Below are 20,402 nucleotides of genomic sequence, written 5' to 3'. Positions count from 1 at the left end.
GAGGGGGATAGGGAAGGGGGGCAGAAAAGAAAAAGAGAGAGAGCACCATCATCACTCTCGTACGCCTACTTGTGGACACACACAAACAAACGTGGGGTGGCGCCCTCAGATCCACTTTTCGTCCCGCTCCGAGTTGGCCACGCGCAGCTTCTCGACACCAACGGTGTGCACCTGGAACGAGCCATTCTCAAACCCCGCGACGAGAAAGTTCTGATCTGCCTTCTCGTCCTTGGATGATAAATCTATGCAGGTGCACCGGCCAGTGTCTGGCTGCGTCAGCGTGTGCGAAAGGCGCGGTTCCTGTCGGCGGTGGTACGCAAAGTCGATCAAGTGCAACTGCCCGCTCTCGTCCAGTGCCCACACCACCCACGGTATAGAGCCGCTGCAACGGACTGCCACAATAGGATGGTCGCACACCTCCACTGTTACCTGTGGCGTTGCCGTGTGCTGGAGGTAGAGCCGAACGGTGCCGTCCTCGTAGCCCGCCACAAACCACCGCGGGTCCACGATGTTGTACTGGACACAGCACGGCACCGCTACCACCTTTACGCAGCCATGGCCTTCTCTCGACGACACGGCGTACGGCAAACTGCCGCTTCTGCCGAAGGGGCCGTAGAGAGACGGCGACGGGGTTCCACCAAAACGAGTGCACCGCACGATGCCCTGCGGGGCGGTCAGCACGCACTGAGAGCTGTCAGAGGGTAAGAAGTCAAAGCCGCCCGCGAGGCCAGCGCTATAAATCACAGCAGAGTGGCTGTCCTCGTCTTGTTGTCGCACCGCGGAGCTCGTGACGGCCGCTGCAGCCGTTGAGCCCTTGACGAGGTGCAAGCTCACACCACTGCCGGGGTGTAGACCATAATCGGTGTCTTGCAGACTGAAGCCGGACACAGCGGCGGTGGCGGGGCTACCACCGCTCATCTCGAATGGGTCGTGCTTCTCTCTCAGTGCCCAGTAGCACATTAGGCCAGTGTCATCCATCGAGACGAGCTGCTCGTACTGCTCCTCCTTTCGAGTCGCGGATGATGGACTATTGTACCCCGCAACGCGAACCTGCCGCACTGGGGCCGTGTGGCCACCAACCTGCCAGCCTGTAGTGTAGGAAGGCAGACAAAATATCACTGACCCGTAGCGCCCTGCAGCGAGGTGCAGTCGGTCTGGCTCGCGAAGGTTCCAGACGCACACGTTGCCCTCTGCAGTGCCACCGTAGAGAAGGTAGGGGCGAGAGGGGCTGATACACATACACGTGATGGGAGAAAAGGAGGTGAGCACACGCTCCGGTGCGGCGGCGTCGTGGACGCTCCATAACAGCAGCACAGAGAGAAAAGTGTCGAGCGTCTGGGACGGCCCAGTCTCAACGGCGGCACCGTGCAGAGCAAATATCTGGCGGGGGTTGGAGGGGTTCAGTAGCACCTGCACAACTGGACGGTTGCGCGTTCCATGCCAGCAGAAGGTGATGTACGAAGACGAGAATGCTGTCGACGCCCTCGTTTTGGGGCTGTCCCCCGCCGCAGCCGAGGCTGCGGCGGCGGCACCCGACGCTGTCGCGTTGTTCTCATCCAGCACCGCGCTCATCACTGGAAGTGTCCTGGTGAGGAAGCGCTCCAGCAATGACGCGTCTACTGATCGTGTCTTCTTTTTACTGACGGCATCCTCAGCCGCCTTGCCAGCCACCCCCCCGCCGCCCCCCTCGCCATCGCCCCCCCTGTCACCACCTCCGTCAGCGTACCTCGCACCAGTGCCAGCCGCAGCGCCGCCACGTAGCATCGAGTTGCGCCGCAACTGAAAAAACTGCCGTTCCGACTCCTCCTCCGGACAGAGACCAAGATCATCCGGTGCCTGTGCCCCGCGTGCCCGGAGCTTCCCCCGTTCCGCCTGAGTGCCCGCGTCTAGCCGCTCCTCCTCCGGTGGTGCCTGCACGCCAGCCTGCTCGCGCCCACTCTGGCCAAAATCGCGAATATACAGATCGTATGCGGTCTGCGGTGCGAGATCGAGCACGACACCGCTGCTGCTATCGAAGTCTACCATGCGGCGCAGAGCCATGGCACGCGCTAGATCCCTCTGGAACTGCAAACGATACGCCTGCCGTTGGAGACCACTCGAGTCGAAGGCGATCTCCGAGTTGGATCTCATCTTCTCAGAGGCCGCTCCTGCCGCCGACCCACCGAGCCTCTCTTCAGTGTTCCCCTGCCCTTTCCCCGCAGCATCAGCATTACGAAGACGGTGACGCTCTTCCTTCTCCGCACGCCTCCGCTCAGCGCGCTGCCCAGCTGACGCCCGCTTCTTCTGCTCGTGCTCCTCCTCTGCACGCTTGAGCTCCGATTCGGCAAAATTACGGCTGCTCGTAGCGCTTTGTGTCATGACCGCCCTGTTTTCCTCCTCGATGGCATGCAGCAGTGCGGCATCTGACCCGCGCTCGGCGTTCTTTTTGACGTACTGCCCCCCATCGACATCGCCGCCCATGTTCGCACTGATCTGGCGCTCTCTCTCTCTGGCTGCACGGCGCTCTTCCCTCGACGGTTTTGCTTTCGGAGTGGTCGAATCGGTCATGGAAGGCGAGACGCCAGCGGTTGCCGCTGCGGCAGCCTCCTGTTCCCGACGCGCCTCTCGCTGTGCGCGCTTCTTTTCCTTCCGGATTCGCCGCTCCTCCTCTGTCTCCTTTCGCGTAACGTGCGCATCACCGGCGGAGACGGTCGCCTCTGGATTGTCAGCAGGGGTACGACCCATAGTGGCCGCGGTGTTTGCTGGATCTCTTGGAGGTGGAACCGCCTCTGTGATATTTGCCCCAGACATCCGCTCCGCCTCCGCTGCCTTTCGAGCCGCCTCCCGCTTCTTCTTCTCCCTCCGCAGCTGCCGCTCTTCTTCGGTCTCCGGCATCCCAGAAAGAAAAAGAAAACGATAAAATGAAAGAAATCAAATCCCTCACTGGCCCTCGCTTTTTTTTTCGAGAAGGGGGGAGTACAGTCGACGCAGATTGTTTTCTGCGTGACAAGGCGAGTGTGCTCGTTCCTGTATGCGTGTGTGTGTGTGTGTGTGTGTGTGTGCGCCTCTCGACGTGACACGGATGAATGCACTCACGTCGAGAAAGAGAAAAAAAAAAGAGTGGGGGATACGCGGGTGGTCTTGCCTTTGTTTCCCCCCTTTTCCAGCTAGGATGTCACAAAACCTGTGTGCGCATGGGTGCGCGTATGCAAAAAGCAAAACCCCGAAGCCCCAGAGAGCAGGGAGCAGGGGGGGGGAAGGGGTGAAGGGGTGAAGGGGGGATCGGAAGAGTCTGGAAGGGAAACCTCCAATATCACCTGCACGGCTGCCATTGGTGGCTGTAGTGGCGTACATTTGTATGTGGGTGACTTCCCTTTGTGTTCCTGTGCTCCTATGCTGGAAAGAAACACTTTCCTCACCGGCAGCAAATATCCACAGCAGCACATCTAATATTTTTATCGGTGTGTGCGAATGTGACACACCACACACACACACACCGCCCGCCTAGTTGGGGCAGAGAAGTGGGACAGATGCACACGACCAGGCCTTCTTCTACCTACTTGGATTGTGTGGTGGGGACCGCATAGGTGCGTAATAATACGCATTGATAGACGAAAGAAAAAAGTGTGTGTGTGTGTGTGTGTGTGTGTGTTTGTTTTCTTTCGTGCACTGTCGGATGTCGTTTTCACTTGTTGCGGACAAACACAAATAAAAATATACGATGCTTCCTGTAAAACGAACAGACCCCTCAAATTGTCGATACCACAATCAACTAATGGCGCCACTGCCGCAACCTCTATCGAGTCTTCACATGTCCTACACAACTGAGTAGAAGGTAAATATTTAAAAAACACTACAGCAAAAAGTGGGCCAACACCCACACACACACACACCCCTCTCTACTGCAGGAAAGAGGTGGCACGTGTGCTGCAATCCGGCACGACGACAGCGCGAATCCAAAGGAAAGCACAACCCCAAAAGTGCGTGTGTGTGTGTGTGTGTGTGTGTGTGTGTCTGCATGGATATACGCGCCCTACTATTTGGTTCAGATGTACAGAGAATGCATGCGCGTCTATGCCCCCCTCCCCCTCCCTCCTTCCCCTCCTCCTTCACGTATCCATACCTTCTTTGCTGTTCCCATCCTCTGTGGTCCCTTCAGCACACACACACACACACACACACACACACACACACACACACACACACACACGCGCACACACACGCGCACACACACGCACACGCGCACCGAAGATCCACACCCGCCTCTGCGCCACCCTCAACACACCCTTCACAAGCATCTACCATCGCTGCATCAGCAGTGATTGTGCACTGGAGACACTTGCTGCTGCGCCTGCTGCCACTCTCGTCGTCAGAAGAAGGATTCACCTTGTACCGACAGCGCCAGTATCATCGCTGCAGCGCCGGCGACATTACTGCTATGGCTGCTGGTGCTGTTGGTGACGCACAGCACGAGCATAGTTGTGGCTCCTATATGCAAGATGCCCTCCGCTTTCCATTGGCATCGATGTCATATAACTCGTCGGGTAGGCCTGTTGACACGAGTTGCCGGCAACATCTCCATTGGTCGTGTTGTAGCCGCCTTGCATCCCCAGTGATGACATGGGTCCGACACGCACGTACGCCTGTTGGGGGTAATGCTGCTGTTGTTGTTGAGGCAGCGGCACCATGTGTGGATTGCCGTGATGGCCAGCTGAGGGGCCGTACCCACAGGAGCTGCCAGCGCCACTAACGCCACCCCCTGAAGTAGCACCACCGTGCATAGCGTAGTACTCCTCCTCGGGTGTGGCAGGTGAAAGAGTCATCCCCGGGTAGGTGACAACGTATCCGCCGCCGCCGCCAGGGCCGTACATCTGGTGTGGGCGGCGAGGCATGATGCCCTCCACCGCACCCGGACCGTAGGTGCTCCCCTGAAACAAGGAGCCGGGGGGCGGGGACGGCGGCGGCGGCGGTGGCTGTGAACTGGTCACCCCACCCCCTGCACTGTGGAGTCCCAGGGGCTGCTCTGTCGCAGGCAGTACCGCCTCCCCGAGTGGGCCATCGTAACGGGCTGCCTCGCTGGCATCCTGACTAGCGAACACCTCTTCCAGTCGACTCACAACCTGCTCCACTGTCGCCATGTTCCCACGCCGCCCCCCCAACCCTTGATGAGCCTTGCTCTGCGTTGGCGACACGGCTGATGGTGGCTGCCACTGCGAACCCGCGGAGGTTGGCGAAAGAGCCGCCTTCTCGCTTGTAGACTGCGGCTGCTTCGACTGCGTTGCCCCAGTGACCGTAGTGCTGCTGGAACCGCCAGTGCTGGGGGCTCGGAAGATAAGCTGAGGCTGGCACATGCGATGTATGGCCGGGGCGCATAGCAGGGAAGGCTTTGTGCAAGTAGGGCACTGCGGCACCCCCGTCAGTGCTGCTGCACTCGTCCCCTCCTGATTCCATGCGCAGTTAAAGTAACCGTGCTTGCGAAAAACATCGATAGTCCGTGGGAACAACATCCTCAAAACAGTAACCTCACGTTGTGTGCATTGCGAGTGCGGTGCAGGGTAGCCAGGGCACCGCTGTGCCCCGTCACCACCGCCCCTATTCTCCGTGGCGCCCGTGGGTGTGCCATACGTTGAGACATCGCCCACCACACGCTGCTGCCCGCGTGCTTGGCCGGTACCTCCGTTAGCCGCGCTGTCCGACCAGCTGGGGCTGCTGCTGCTCGCGCCGCTGATGGCAGACAACTGCGACATCGGAGACGCGGCAACCTTCGCGAAGGCAGCGCCGGCGCCTCTGCGTTCAGTCGTACCACCACCAGTAGTACCAGTGGTGGTGCGGGCCGCGCTCCCTGATGTGCCAACACTAAGCACATCCGTAGGCGCCACGTCCTCACTGAGCACCTCCGACGCCATGTCCAAAAGCCGCAGCCCCTCCAGAAATGCACGCTTGATACGCTGGAGATGGTTGCGACACACCCCACGGAGCATGTTGCTGCTCCACCGCAGTGGATCCAGAACGTTCATGTCACGAACAGGGAACACGGCTGTGTTGCACGACGGGCACATGAGTCCAGCATCCTCGGCAGCGCACCCTGCGCGATTTAACTGCACCGGAACCGAATTTCCTGTGCCTCGATGATCTGAGGCATTCCGTTGAGGATCGGTGCCATTCTTTGATTGTGCCTGGCGCCCCTCGTGCCGTGCCTGGCGCTCAGCAAGCCGCGATCGATTCATTTCGTCCAATAAGTGTTTCACGCCGCTGACAGTGAGCAGCGGCTGCTGACGACGGCGCACGAGATGGCCAATCGCAGCCTCCCCCTCTGGTGTCAAACCGAGAAAAGCCAAGTCTGTCGCCGCGCGGTTCGACGCCGCAACACCATCCAGCGTCTTGCTGTGTGCAGCATCCACTTCGAGGTAGCTCAGGTCCAGAGGGGTTGAGCTGATTTTATGCAGCGGCAGGGGCCCGAAGGCCGTCACACAATAGTGGTCAAAGTCAAAATACGCGTAGAATTTCAAAAAGCGCGCGAACAGCGTCAGCGGCGACAAGGAACGCGATGAGGCCGCAGGAGAGGCCGCAGCGCTGTGAGGCGCCGTGCAAAATTGTGACGGTTCCTGTCGCCCAGACGAATCACAGTCGGGGCGACCGCCACCGCGGCAGGTGGTCACTCGGACTCCTTCTTTTTCGTGGTCCGCCTGGACTCCTTTTGTGGGAGTGGCCTCAGCCGATCCAGCTTCCGGTCCCTTGGATGAAGACACAGGGTTGCGCAGCACAAGCTGCTCCTCGTCATGCGCCACGCTGTGGCCGCTTGTCAGGGATCCCAACGTGGTAGCTGCCGTCGCCGCCTTGTGATCATCAGCACCGCTGGTGTGCTCTTCACCGATGTCCTCAAGGAATTCTACCGTGTTCAGCATCGAGATCAGCATCACCGTCGCGGCGTAGGAGCCGATATAGCCGGCCTGCCCGCCCAGTATGTGGGCCTCGTAGCTACACCATGCCTTCAGTAACAGCAGTGTGCGCTTAAGCAGATGTTGGCCCCCAATAGCCGCGTCCATCTCGTGCAAGAAGCGAACACAGTTGACACCTCCAAACTGCCCAATGGTGATGTCGTAGTTGCATCCCTCCATCGCCAGCTTCAACACACGCACCTCCGCCATCACCAAAGAGTCTACGAAAACAGGTGTCTTGGCGATGCGCAGGTAGTCCCGCACGCGGCCAAGCACTTCGCCAGATGCGATGCTCAGCACCGCTGGAGCCGCAAGACGCGGGCAGCCATCGGCGGTGGTGGTAAGCTGCATTGTCCCATCAACGCTGCCAGTACTGCTGTCAGTCGTCACCGGGAACATGACCGGTTTTACAGGGGCATCGAGGCTGCCGTCGCAGCCGTCGCAGCCACCACCACTGGGCGAGGTCGACGACGACGGTTGCGGAGGCGAAAGCGAAGGTGAAGGCGGTGGTGTTAGCGTCGACTCCCTCGCTAGCAAGCCCTCTACCTCCACGGTGACGTCGTTGTCGCCGTCGGGCAGCACCGTGCGCATGTTCACACTGCCGAAGATGTAATAGGAGATGTCACCATATTCATGACCGGTCTGCGAACCAGCGTAGCGCAGCGCAGCAGTGATGTAACCGGCCAGAGTCTGCAGCTGGCTGCGGCGGCGCTGCAGGCACGCCAGCGACGGCGTCAAGTAGGCAAGCACTTCGCGCTCAATTAGGCGACAGAGGCGCGGACTCACCTCAGATGTGAACTGGAAAAGCGGGGGCAGGGCCGCGTCTGCCGCCGCCCCCTCCTCTCTCGGCGACTTTGCCACGCCATCCAACGCCGTGCCGTTGTCCCTCGTCGTCATCGCTCTCAGAACACCTCCACGGCTACCACTGCTCAAATAGCTGTTGTGGGCGCTGCTGCTGTTGGGGACAGCAGCAGCAGTTACTGTCGTGGATGCCGGTGCGGTGCAATCTGGTGGATAGTACAACATGCCAGACGAGCTCGGCGCCGAAATCCTAGATTGAAAACCGACGTTGCGGTGGAGTTGCGGAGGCGGCGGCTCGGTGCCCTCCATGGGCACGTGCGCCTGGACTCTACCATGGAGATCCCCTCCTTTGTATGGCTTGGGGGCGCGGTTACCTTGGCCGTGCGTGTACGAGCCACTGGCGTAGTCACCGCGACCACCGCTTTCAAGGCCACCGCCCCCCTCGCCTGTCACCATCGTCAGTCTCCCTTGAACCGCCCTCGCATCGCCGCCGTTGGTGGCGGAGGGAATCCCTCCGTAAAAGTGTGTCTGATGGTTATGGCCCACGTTCTGATAGTAGTATGGTTGCTGCTGCTGATGCTGCGGTGGCGAAGAGTATTGCAGGACACAGTCGACACCACCACTTGAGGGCGCTGGCCCGTGGCGGCTGTATACAGCGTTTTCTTGATAAGAGGTAGCACCAGCACTCCCCCCGCCGCCTATAGGCGGCGGTTGAGGTAGATTGGGGTAAGGTGGTTGCGGCTGCAGCTGCGGCTGCTGAGAGTGCCGCTGCTGGTTCTGGCCTTCCTGGATACTTCCCGCCACACCCTGATGGTCAATGGGCGTATGCGAAGATGACAGAACAGCGCCTGCTGCTCTTCGGCAATCACCCATTCCGCGAGGACAGTAGTCGTATATGCCACACAAATCGCCGCCATTGCGGCAGTTGTACTGCTGCTGTTGGTAGTCGGGTGCCATCGTAGATATTGGCATCATCAATGACGATCCCCCTTGACCACAAGTTGGCATGCCGGCACCCGTGTAGTCTACATTCTCGCCCTCAGTACCAGCGCCTCTACCACTCCTCGGATAGCCCATCGTGCCCAGGGCGCCGGCACTATCGCCACCCAAGGTGACACCTCGCATGCAATCGTCCATTGTGGCATACGGACCTCCTGCTCGGATGAGTTGTTGCTGGCGAAAAAGTTGCTGCTCTTGTGGCTGTTCTTGGAAACCGCAGTAAAGCGCCGCACCCCTAACGCCGCTATCGTTTCCCTGGCTTGTACCAACACCCATGATTATGCCTGATACCGCACTGCCAGGGCTGCCGCCGCCCTTGGGCATCAACGAGATGGGCGGTGGTGGTGAAGACTCAGTGACGGGCACGTTGTTGTTTACGGTGCTGGTGGCCGTGTTCAGCGCCCCAGTGCCAGTCACAGCACCTACACACCTCGCGGGCGGTAGGCCACTACCCACCTCGAGGGCGCTGACATCCGCTTTTTTTTTATTGGTCTTCTTTTTTTTTCGCTTCTTGGTTGATGAAGTGACGGCGTTGGAGTTGTCGATGTCCCCTGACAACATACTGTCATTACGAGCAGTGCCATTCTCGGATGGTGGTGCGTGCAAGGGAAGCAGTGTCACAGAGGGCGGCTGTGCCGCACCGAGACTGGTGCGCGCTGAGGAGCCTACAGTGGGGAGATTCTCGTCGCTGGCGTCTGGTGCGTGCGAGGTATCCGAATCGACGACCGAGTGGCGCTGGCAAGTCGACGAATGCGCACTACCGCCACCGTGCGGTTCGTCACCTGATCTGGCATGTGCGGCGTTCATTGGCTGGGATGCGGACTGCATGGAAGGCTGTACATCAGATTGAGGCTCGGTGCCGCTGCTGCTGCTGCTGTTCTGTGAACTACCCCCAGTGATGGGCGCAAGCGAGCTCTTAGAGCCTCCACCGCTCCCTGCACTCCGGATATCACATGAGGCTGTCCGCCGCGTGCCGGGAGTGTGACCACAATCGCTTCTAGTCGATGGCATCAAAGCACTGCGCTGACATCGTGATGGAGGTACATACGAATCAACCGGGGGCGGCCGCTTGCTAATGAAGCACCGCGTTGGTGTGGATGAGTAGATGCCCCCGGTGTTGTCAAGGTTTCCTGTGCTGAGGGCATCATCCTCGTGCCGATGGGGACGTTCCCCTTGCGTCGGTGGAGACAGCAGCAAGCTCTCGCAGGTGTGCGGGAGCGTTGCTGTGAATTCGCCGTCACTGCGCAGAGATACGGCGGAATCACCATGACGGAAAAGTGGATCACACAAATCACGAGTCGTGTCTGGTGAGACCGCAGCCGTCGCTGCTGGAGCGTTGAGAAACGAGCGCGGTCGCCACAGGCGGCCTTTTTTACAACCGCCCCCACTACTCTGGGACTCAGGAGAGTGCGTCACCTCCAGGCTACCGCTGCCGCTGCCAAGACTGCGACTCAAGAAGACAGGTGCGCTTTCAGAGCTTATCCCTGCGTCGACGCTTTGCCGCAGAGCTGGTATGGCAGCATCACAGCCAGCAACGGCAGCAGACGTCACTGCTGGCGCCGAGCCACCGCTGCTGCTAAGGGCGCCGTCAGTTTCCTTATCACACATAAGTGAAGAAGCGGATCCACCTGTCTGATGGGAGCTGTGTCAGAGAGAAAGAAAAAAAAAGGAAAGCGTGTATGGGTAAGAACACTTCGCGCCCACAGCACTGCAGAGTGCAGTGCACCACTCACGCGACAGTGCACACCAATGACTCGGGCGTGTGATTTAAAGCCAATGTGACCTTTTTTTATGGGATTACTATATAAATATATCCCCCTTTTCCTCCTCGTCAATCCGATATCACCACCACCACTCTCTGCTGCCACAGATCTGGATGGGAGGAAGGGGGGGGGGGCCTGACACTACACTTTGTGGTATGGTGTGTGTGAAAAAAAGGGAAGGGGAGGGGGGAGAGAAGTCAGGGACTTACACAATCCAGCGAACTTGAACAAGGACGAGCGAAATACGCAAGGGAGGGGAAGGGAAGGGGGGGCCACTCGTGGGAGAACCACTCGTGTGACACTCGACGGTGACGCACGTGCACAGAACGCCAAACTCAAGAGGACAAAAAAGGGGGGAGAGGGAGTGGGTCAATAAACAATGTGGATGGATGTGAAAATATGGACGGACACCAGGAAACCTAAAAACAAATGGCAGAGAGAAACGGAAGGGGAGAGAGGGGGGGAGGCACACTCACTCACTCTCACACACGCACACAAAGAGAGCAGGGGGGGAGACCAACCCCTGTCAAAACCGTAGAAAAAAGAAGCGAGAACAGAGAAGGGAGAAAGAGAGAGACACTCAACCTCACCACACAAGCAACAGCAAAAAGAGGAATAGCAGTGACAATCAAGAAAACACACCGGGAACAATTTAAAAAAAAAAGAAACCCAAAAGCAGACAAAAAAAAAGGGAACGGCGCAAAGTAGAAATTGAGTGTATGTCAAGCACTGAGAAAGGGGGGAGAGAAGAACGATATACACGGCTTTTGTTTTTTTTTGGGGGGGGAGGGGGGCTCTACAGTGGGGATTGAAAAGGGGGGTGCAACAGATCAGAGGTGCACAATGATGGGAAACCGACACGCGTGAACCGAGCGGGAAAAAAACGTGAGATAGACACCGACCAAACCTGTACTTGAGAAAGCAGAGGAAGGGGCGATCTAAAAATGGACCAAACGCCACGGGGAGGAAGAAAGGGAGGAGGGAGAAGGAGAGAGAGAGAGAGGGGGGGGGTATGGATGGATAGATGGCAGGGAAGGAGGCGTAAGCTCGCCTGTAGTAGTAGTGGTGGTGGTGGTGGTGGTGGTGGTGGTGGTGGCTGATATAACAACAAAGGCAGACACACAGAGAGAGAGAAGAAAGAGAGGGAGAAGCCCAGCACACTAAGCGAGAAAATGAATACGGTGTTTCGGGTGAAAACGCGAGAAGAGAAAAAGGCGTAGAGAAAGAAAAGGGGGGAGGGGAGGGGAGGGGAGGGGAAGGGAGAGGAGGGGAGGGGAGAGGAGGGAGGGGTGGAGGAAGCAGCCTGTGCAGCGATGAATCAACCGCTCGTTACACCGTGATATGCAAGCAGAATGAAGTGAAAAAAGAAAATGAAATGCAGTAGGAAGTAAAAAAAGGGGGTTTTATAGAGTTGGATGGGCGTTAAGTCTCACGTTTTTCTCCCTCAGTCCCACCAGGGTGGTCTGGACCAGGTGGCAACCAAAGGGGAAGTTGCTTGAAGATCTCAGTGAATCCACTTTGTTCTGGAACTCCACACCCCGCTAAATACTGGATCACCCCTCTCAAAACTTTGGCTCCCCTCGGGTATGACTCCGGTTACTGTCAGGCTTTTTCCCTTGCGTGGAGATTACCGCTTCGTTTCAAATGCCTGATACTAGCCGCGCGTACTCTCCCTCCCTCACCCCTTCTAAATTGAGAATCACGTGTGTCTTTGTTCCCCAAGGATACCCCCCTATATATATATATATATATTATATATATGTACACGTATACTATATGCATATATACACAAACATCTGTATTTATTTTCTTTTTTTCCCCTTGTGGCTGGCTGCCTGCCTGCCTACCGCCTCGTCCGCCTTGGTTGTAGGGAGAAGGGCGGGAGGGGGGGGGGAAGGGGAGAGCAAATAAAAAAAGGGGGGGAGATCGAAAACACAAAAACCCAAGATTCGACTGTTGGCACCCAGGACCTGGTGCAAGGAAGTCACACCAGGAGACACACAATCACACAAAAGAAGAAACAAACAAACCACAGCGACACTAAAGTGTGTGTGAGAGGGGGAGGGGGGAGGGGGGTAGAGGGAAGAGTGAGGCCTCGTGCGTACAAGAAGAAGCCCGTCCAGCACGCACGCAGCAAAAATAGGAGGGAAAGAAACTGGTACAAAAAAAAAAAGCGGCTCCGATTACGGAGAAAACGCACTACCAAAAAGTGGGGGGGTGGAAGAGAAAGAAAACAGATCAAAGTAGAAAACAGAGTGGAGTAGAGAACAGAGTGGAGTAGAGAACAGTGTGTGTGCGTGACGTGTGTGCGTGAGGAGAGAGAGAGAGAGAGAAGGAAGTCTCTCCCTTGCCGAAACAAAAAAAAACGCGCGCAAACAGACAGACAGACAGAAGGGTGGAGAAAGATGGGGCCGACCTGTAAAGGATTAACAACTCTACACCAGCCAACAGCAACTGTAGTACCTCAAAAAAAAAGCAAAAAATGGTCTGTGGCGATGTCCACACACGCACACGGAACCCGTGCAAAAGGCGCACAGGGGGGAGGGGAAGGGGGGAATGGAAAAAGTTGCACAGCTGTTTTGGAAAAATATATAAACGCACACACACACACAACCAATTTGTGTGCGTGTGTGTGTATGTGTGTGTGACTTCTTTGTTTCCTATGAGTAGATGATATGGTGGTGTGGGTGTGGGTTATGTGTGTGCGATTCGTTATGACCTCGGAGGTATACAGCCTTCCTTTCTGCGTATGCGTACGTGTGTGTGCGTGCGTGTTCGCTGTATATACCCCTTCCTTGCTGATAAGGGTGGTCTGTTACGCGCTGCTGTGTTAGCGGCAATAGGAAGCAGAACCCCCGCTCCCAGTAATGATAGAGAGAAAGGGGAAGAGGGGTAGAGGGTTAAAGAAAAAAGAGCAGTCAAGCAGCACGGGGTCATTCATAGCCCGCAGTCGCAGTATCCGCAGAGCCCGCAACGTTTTTTTTTTTCGAGGTGAAGAGCATCTAACACCGACAAAATGAGGACGAAAACCCCAGACGTGAGTACATCACGACTGTATGAGGGTAAAGTACCGGAGCCAACAGGCGCACAAACTGCAGAGTCTCTATGCATGATGCTCCTCATGTGCACCGAAGATGTAAGTGGGAAACAGGGAAAAAAAAACAGCAAAGGGCTCACAAGAAGCACTTACAAGTACCGAGCGCCGGAGCGGTGTCAACGGTTCCCAACTCTGCTCAGCCACCTACCTGATCTAACCATCACAACAGAGAGCCTTGGCGCGAGGGAGAAGATGGCGCGACAACGATCGTGGCTGAAAGATTGGGTCTCACGTAGAAGGAAAAGCGCACACACACGCCAATCATTTCCCTGCATATCTTCCAACGTCAGCAGGAAGAAGAAGAAGAAATGCCCCGAGGACAGCTGAGAAGCGACTATCCCCATTGAGAGACGACAAAGGGCCTCTCCACCACCCACGACTGCCACCACCATTCCCCTCTCAGCATGTCCTTTTCCTTGCCTTCTTTTTTTTTGTGCGTGTCTGTGTGTGTGTGTGTCTTCTTTTGGTGCTTCGCATATTCAAACACCAGCGCGTTGAGCTGAAGACGAGGAAAAAAAAAGTGAGCGCGGTTGTAGTGTATAATCCGGCTGCACGTCGAAGGGGGAGAAAGGGCGAAGGGAAGGGGAGAACAACAAGAGAGAGGACAGCATCGTTGACACTCTCTTCGCTTGTGCGACCGCGCGTGTGCCTCGCCCAGCCTGAGCAACCCGAGCAAGAGGCAACCTCCAGCGCCATGGCGCACGCGCACCAGTGGAGAAGGACAGGAATGATAGAAAGAAAGACATGACGAGACGAATACCCTCACACGAACAGACACAAAACACGCAGCCAAGTAAGAGGCGCAGGAGAAAGAAAAACGAGCCAACAGGCCGCGTCCATTCAGCCCCCCCCCCCCCCCCCCCAAAAAAAAAAAAAAGAAAAAAGAGAGAGACCTCCATGCAAACACCCACAGACGTATATGTACATCCACACACACACACAGGGGGGGGGGGATGGGGGAATGGGGGCGGGGAGAGAGAGAGAGGAGGAGGAGGAGGAGGAGGAGAGGTGCGTGGAAGTAAAGCCTTTCCACTCACCATTCGCTGGAACGAATTGGCTCTACTTCTAAAACGAAAAAAAACGCAAACCAAAAGAGGAAAATCGGAAAGAAATGATGAGCATAGCCCATTACACAGCAGTTGTGCGCGTCTGTGTGTGTGTGTGTGTGTGTGCGTGCAGGAAACAGAAGAAGTGAAATCAAAGACAGAAAAAAATCAAAGCGCTCGCCCCATAATGACAAGGGGGACGTGAGGGGAGGTGAATCGAGAAGACGGCGTAGACAAGTCCATGAGCTGCACGGCTTCTTGTGCTACGTCCTGTGGCCTCCCTTTCACCTTTCCTACATGAGACACTTCATCTTTTCCAGTACTTGTGGATACTTTTGGGTAATGAGCCGCATGTCCTCCATATGTATGTAACCCCGTTTGCGGATATCTAGAAAGCCCATAAGTCGACGCACCTCTTCGTCGATGACACGGCGCACCTCGCGGTCCCTGACGTCGTAATCACCTACATAGCGGGTTGCTGCCGTGATGACCGCTTTCATGTCGGCCTGCGACAGGAAGCCGTCACCGTCCTCGTCGTATGTATTGAAGACCACGTAGAATAGATCCTCGGTGCTGTACACTACTGCCACGTGATAAATGAGAAACTTTTTGAAAGTGATGATGCCCTCGTTGTTGAGGTCATAACCGCGGAAGAGGTGACGATAGTAGTCGCTGTCATCCTCCTGCAGACCGGCCTCTCTTTTTTCGTTCTTGTCGAGCTCAGCATCAGCCTTTTCTGTCTCTCCACTCTCTGGTGTGTAGCGACCGGACCTTAGCTTGTCGAAGATGCTGCCTTTCCGCAGCCTGCGCTGCTCCAAACGGACTTTACGATCTTTGAAAACGTTCACGCTGTCGATATACTGCTTAAATAGAAGTGGGGTCATCACGCCAGATGGGGCGGCATTCATGAAGCGGGTGTGGAGGAAGCCGATGGCATCGTCGGAGATGCGACCCTTCACCACCTCGCGGTAGTCATTCATCTCCTCGTGTGATATTTTGCCACCCATCCTTCCAGTATTCTTCGAGAAAATAATAATAAAGAAGAAAGGAGGGAGGGGAGGGGAGGGGGGGAGGAAAGAGCGGGGGGGCGAAGATATTTAAAAAACACTTCGATAGAAACAAAGAGCCGGCGAGGGAGAGAGAGAGAGGCACAGCGTGGGGTATACCGTTGGAAATAATGGCAATACGGTGTGGGGTGTATAAACTTCGTTGTATTCTGTTCTTGTTTTTACTATTTTAGCTTCGCACAAACACACATCTACAAAGACTGCTCGCATGAAGTGTAGAGGTGACGTGTGGAGCTCGCACAGACACAGACACAGACACAATATGCAGATGATCCTGTTGTCGCTTAGCGGCGCTGTTGCTTAAGACAGCTAAAAAAAAAAAACAAGAGAGGATCGCTGAGGTATTGAAGAGAGAGAGCGCACATGCAAGCTCCGCCATACAGATTGGGGCGAGGAGTGGTTTTTTCTGGTGGGGGTGGGAGATGGACAGGTGAAGGAGAATGAGACAGACAAAAGTGATGCCACACCCTGACTTCCCCTTTGCGTCTTCCTCTCCCTCCCTCCCCCGCCTCCCTCCCTCCCTTCCACTCACAGGCACAGACGCCCACAAACCACCCGTTCCGGTCATCCACAGCAATGGAACTCCGCCAGGCGAACACAACCAAAAGGTGCGCAGATACGTTGAACGCACATATACGATAGGGAGTGCTACAAAAAATGCGCTCATGAACTCGGGTCCCTCCCCTCCCCACCTCCCGGCTCCTCACCTCTCACCATCTCTCGTGGGAGTGTGTGTGTGTGTGTGTGTGTGCGTCGCCGTTGACCTGGAGAGCACGTGTTCCACTGTTTGGTATTGATCTTGAAGCAGTATAACTTTTTTTTAAGAGCACGCACTACCCAAAAGGGCGAGAAGGCCCACGGAAACTGCGAGAGAATCTCTATCTACACACAAAAAAAAAGGGAGTGGTGGCAGGGAGTCGATATGGAAGGGGAGGGGGGAGGGGAGAGTGCATTTGATTGATCAAAACAGGCAAGAGAAAGCGGTGAAAAAAAAAAAACAAAGGCAGAGTACCGAAAGGAGCGGCCCTCACTGGATGATGAGAGGAGAAGGGGAGTAAGAGGAACGAATGAATGAGCTCTATAGAAGATCCTAATGGTGGCAACCACCTTGCACCAATCATTGGTCGAGGCATCTCAGCATCACCGTTTCCGTTTCTCTCTCTCTCGCACCCCTCCCATCTCTTTCGCCTCCCCTCCCCCCCCCTCCCTCCCTCCTCCGCGTGTGCGTGTGTGCGTGCGTGTGTATGTATGTGAAGGGGAAGAAAACAAATGAAATCGAACGCCACGTCACTGTCGTCCCCAACCCAGTGAGACGAACCGCAGCGTTCCCCTGTCGCACGTATCTATCCCTCGATATCTGAGTCCAGTAGCGCAGTCCAGCCGCTACGCCCCGCCACGGCAGTGGTAGCGGTGTTCACTGGTGAAAACGGACCAACCGAAATCGATGATGGCGAACAGGCTTCCCCGGCACCTTTAGCAGTGAGCCTGGGCTGAGGGGAGAGTGACGATCTGTGGTTGGACGCTGTCAGGGCATCCACGTCGGATGATATAGAGTTGGCAGAGGACTCTGTCACCGCGCTAGCGCCAGCGAAGGGAGTCTCAGGGCGCTGCGGTGACGTGGCAACGTGTGGTAGCGGTTTGGAGTCGCTCTCGAAATCGTGCGGCGACGAGTGGTCTCCTACTTTCCGCTGCAGTATGCGCAGCTGTGCCTTGAGCGCGGCAACATCCATCAAAGCACAGCGTTGGGCGTGCTTGACCGCGCTTTCCTTGTCTTTGGCAAAGACACGGTGTAGAGCCGCGGCACGCCGACGGCGCAGTGACATCTCCTCCTGGTGTTGCTGCGTCACAAGGGCACTACGGCGATGAGCCTCTTCGCTGAAGAGCGCCAGTGCGTGCCGCTCCGCTACCACCACTGACATCTTCGCCTCACCATTGGTGGATGTGGTCGCGGAGAACACGGTGCGATCTGTCAAAGCTGAAGAAGCAAAATAGTCATAAAGCTCAGGAAGTGCGCACAGACTCGCTCTCATAGAGACTTTTGGGGAAGCGTCCCTGCCAGGCAGCCGGGTGGCCACCGAAAGAGAAGACACCGGGTGCGCGGACGATGACATGCTCTTTGTAACTGGAAAGCCGACGCTGTCGCTGTCGCTGGCGCCATCTCTCCTGGACCCCAGCGTACCAATGGAGATGGCAGCCGCTGTCGCAGAGGTGCGTGAGCGACTGAATGGCGATGAGCACTCGTCCGGTTGCTGCTGCTGCTGCTGCTGCTGCTGTGCCGGCGGCGGCGGCTGTCGATAAAACTGCGGATGGTTCCTGGAATGCTGCACGCCGAGGTCACACAACTCCTCGAACTGGGCAGCATCGTCGTTGATGGGGGAGTTGATGTGATAGCGAGCTATCGTCCCTGCAGCCGAAGCGAGCATGGGATGCCGCGCGCCTGTAGCTGACATGCCCTGACCGCTACGAAGCGTCTGATGGGAGCTACCAAAAAGCCTGTGTGAATGTGATGTCTCCTTTGTCAGCACAGGGGCGCGCCGCTGGCAGACCCGCTGTACATGATAGGCGCCAGCAGCCTCGCGCTCCGCTATCTGACGCCAGTCACGACCCTCGCGGCCCTCCACATAAAGGCGGTCGAGTCGTTCATCGAAAAATAAGTAATACCAACTTCGCTCTATCCGGCATACCTGCAGTAGACCATTACGCCGCAATTTCTCCTCTGTCATGAGTGCAGAGAGGCTGTGTCGCAACACGACAGGTAGCGTCACAGCTGTGTGTTGGCGATGCAAGCGGCGCCGCGCGAGCTCCTCTTCTCGCTCGATCAGCTGATCCCGCTCACTCGTCTCGTCCTGTATGAGGTACATCAGCTGCTCCTCAAAAGACGGTGGCTTTTCTGCCGACTTCTTGGTCGCTGCAGAGGCGGCGCGAGCGAGTCGACGGAGCTGACGTCCCTCCTCAGTGAGTCGAGCTGCTCGCTGCCGCTCCTTCTCCTTTTCCAGTGCCTCGCGCCGTTTCTTGGCCAGCATCTCTGCGTCGGTCAAATTGGGCGTGGAAGAAGCTTTGCGGATGGCAGGAGCATGACCGGGGCCGCTGCCGCTGCTGCCGCCGTTGTTGAGACTGCTGTTCTTGTTCAAGGAGTTGCTTGCCCTTGCCCTGGTCATTGTTGCCCCAGCAGACGAGCTGGGGCTGCGACCGTTCCTTGTCGCCTGTGAAAGGGTAGCAACACGTGGAGTGCTCGACCGCCTACGTGGAGACGGTGCGGTTGAAGACAGCGATGCCGTCGCCCCTGTTGTGTGGGAGCCCGTGAAGCTGCGAGGTGTGAACCAACGGCGGGGTGTTGTCGCGCTGGTCGACGAGGGCAGCACAGGGCCCCTCCCATTCACCGTCCTGCTGCGCGTTGCGAGTCGATGAGAGGACGACGGACTTTGACGAGTGCCTCCTCGACCGGTCAGAGTCTCCTCGCCGCTACGCTCATCGGACACTGTGTGCGTGGCGTCAGCGCTCGGTTGCGTTGGCTTTGTCTGCTGTGCCTCGGCGCCACCGGCACCAGACAAGACAGACACCGGCTGCGAGAGTGACGCACTCGCCGTGTGAGATGAATGAGGCACTCTCGTCGAGTACGCCTCCTCTGGCCCCTCAGCTCTGACGGTTGAGCAGGCGTGGCTGCCGTGGTTACTGGTGCGATCTAGTCCTTCATCCAGAGAGGTGTCGTTCCCGGGGGGTGTGGCGAGAGGTGTGTAACAGCGCCCCGAAGAGTAGCCCCTCACTCCTTCCGGGTCTGCCGACTCCCCTTCCCGGCACGCGAACGACGGCGAAGGTGAACCAGACGCGCCGACCTCGGCGCAGCCCGGGCTGGCGGCTGCCTTCGCCGCCGCGGTAGAGAACCAGACCGCCCGAGGCGTTCGCGGTGTGGAGACGCCGCTACGGACAGACGTCAGCCGCACCGGCGTTCCCGGGACCGCCGCCTTCGACGCACAGACCTTGCGGTTGCTGGACGACCTCTCTGTTGTGTATGTGCGTGACGCCCCACGCCGCACGCGGGGCGATGCGCTGCTACTTCCACTTGCGTAGATTACGGAGTCGCTCGCGGAGGTGGTGCGCGTCGATGCGCGTGGGGGGTACACCTGCTGCTGTTGGTGTTGACACCATCGCTGCTGATTCAGCTCCTTTTGTCGCTCCTGCTCTTTGCGCAGCGCCCTCCGCTCTCGATCACGCTGCTCCTTGCGCTCCTTCTCCCGCTGACGGCGCAACTCCTGCTGCCGCGCCCTTTCTTGTTTTCGGAAGTGCTCCTGCTGCTCCTTAGTGTATTGCGAGGAGGACTCGTGTGTACTCTGGGGCGGTGCCGACGAGGTGCGATTGCGTGTGCTCGCCCGCGCAGCCTGTCGTTGGTACAACTCCCTGTAGATATCTGACATGGAAGGGGGCTTCATCGCATACGGATTGGTGCCACCTTGACCAACGGCTACGCCAGAAGTGTGTGGGCCACTGCTGGACAGCGCAGCGCGCAGCGCGAGGTCGTATCTCTGCTTCGTCTCTTCATTCGAGAGCACCTCATAAGCGCGACTTACTGCGCGGAAGCGCTCCACCGCCGTGGGGTCGTCCAGGTTCTTGTCTGGGTGATACTTGAGGGCAAGCGATCTGTATGCGACGCGCACCTCCTCGGGGGTGCTGAAGTTGGCGACGCAGAGCACTTCGTAGTGGCGTCCGTCCGCCAT

At 57.2% G+C, this 20,402-nt stretch overlaps 4 protein-coding genes across 4 annotated transcripts; all 4 read right to left on the bottom strand.

Moving 5' to 3' along the window:
• Positions 1–105: 105 nt before the first annotated feature.
• Positions 106–2,874, bottom strand: JKF63_06625 (uncharacterized protein; the record flags this gene model as incomplete). The annotated part of the gene is made up of 1 exon (XM_067902574.1): positions 106–2,874. The coding sequence occupies one exon, from the start codon at positions 2,872–2,874 to the stop codon at positions 106–108; it is 2,769 nt and encodes a 922-aa protein (XP_067757991.1).
• Positions 2,875–4,415: 1,541 nt separating this feature from the next.
• JKF63_06624 (uncharacterized protein) lies at positions 4,416–10,325 on the bottom strand (the record flags this gene model as incomplete). Its single annotated transcript, XM_067902573.1, has 1 exon — positions 4,416–10,325. One exon carries the CDS (start codon positions 10,323–10,325, stop codon positions 4,416–4,418), a length of 5,910 nt encoding a protein of 1,969 aa, XP_067757990.1.
• Positions 10,326–14,916: 4,591 nt separating this feature from the next.
• Positions 14,917–15,630, bottom strand: JKF63_06623 (uncharacterized protein; the record flags this gene model as incomplete). Its single annotated transcript, XM_067902572.1, has 1 exon — positions 14,917–15,630. The coding sequence occupies one exon, from the start codon at positions 15,628–15,630 to the stop codon at positions 14,917–14,919; it is 714 nt and encodes a 237-aa protein (XP_067757989.1).
• Positions 15,631–17,033: 1,403 nt separating this feature from the next.
• JKF63_06622 (uncharacterized protein) lies at positions 17,034–20,402 on the bottom strand (the record flags this gene model as incomplete). Its single annotated transcript, XM_067902571.1, has 1 exon — positions 17,034–20,402. The coding sequence occupies one exon, from the start codon at positions 20,400–20,402 to the stop codon at positions 17,034–17,036; it is 3,369 nt and encodes a 1,122-aa protein (XP_067757988.1).

Source organism: Porcisia hertigi, chromosome 18 (genome assembly GCF_017918235.1).
Source record: "Porcisia hertigi strain C119 chromosome 18, whole genome shotgun sequence".
NCBI lineage: Eukaryota > Euglenozoa > Kinetoplastea > Trypanosomatida > Trypanosomatidae > Porcisia > Porcisia hertigi.
The sequence above is the reverse complement of the archived record's forward strand: the minus strand, read 5'-3'. Positions and strand labels throughout refer to the sequence as shown.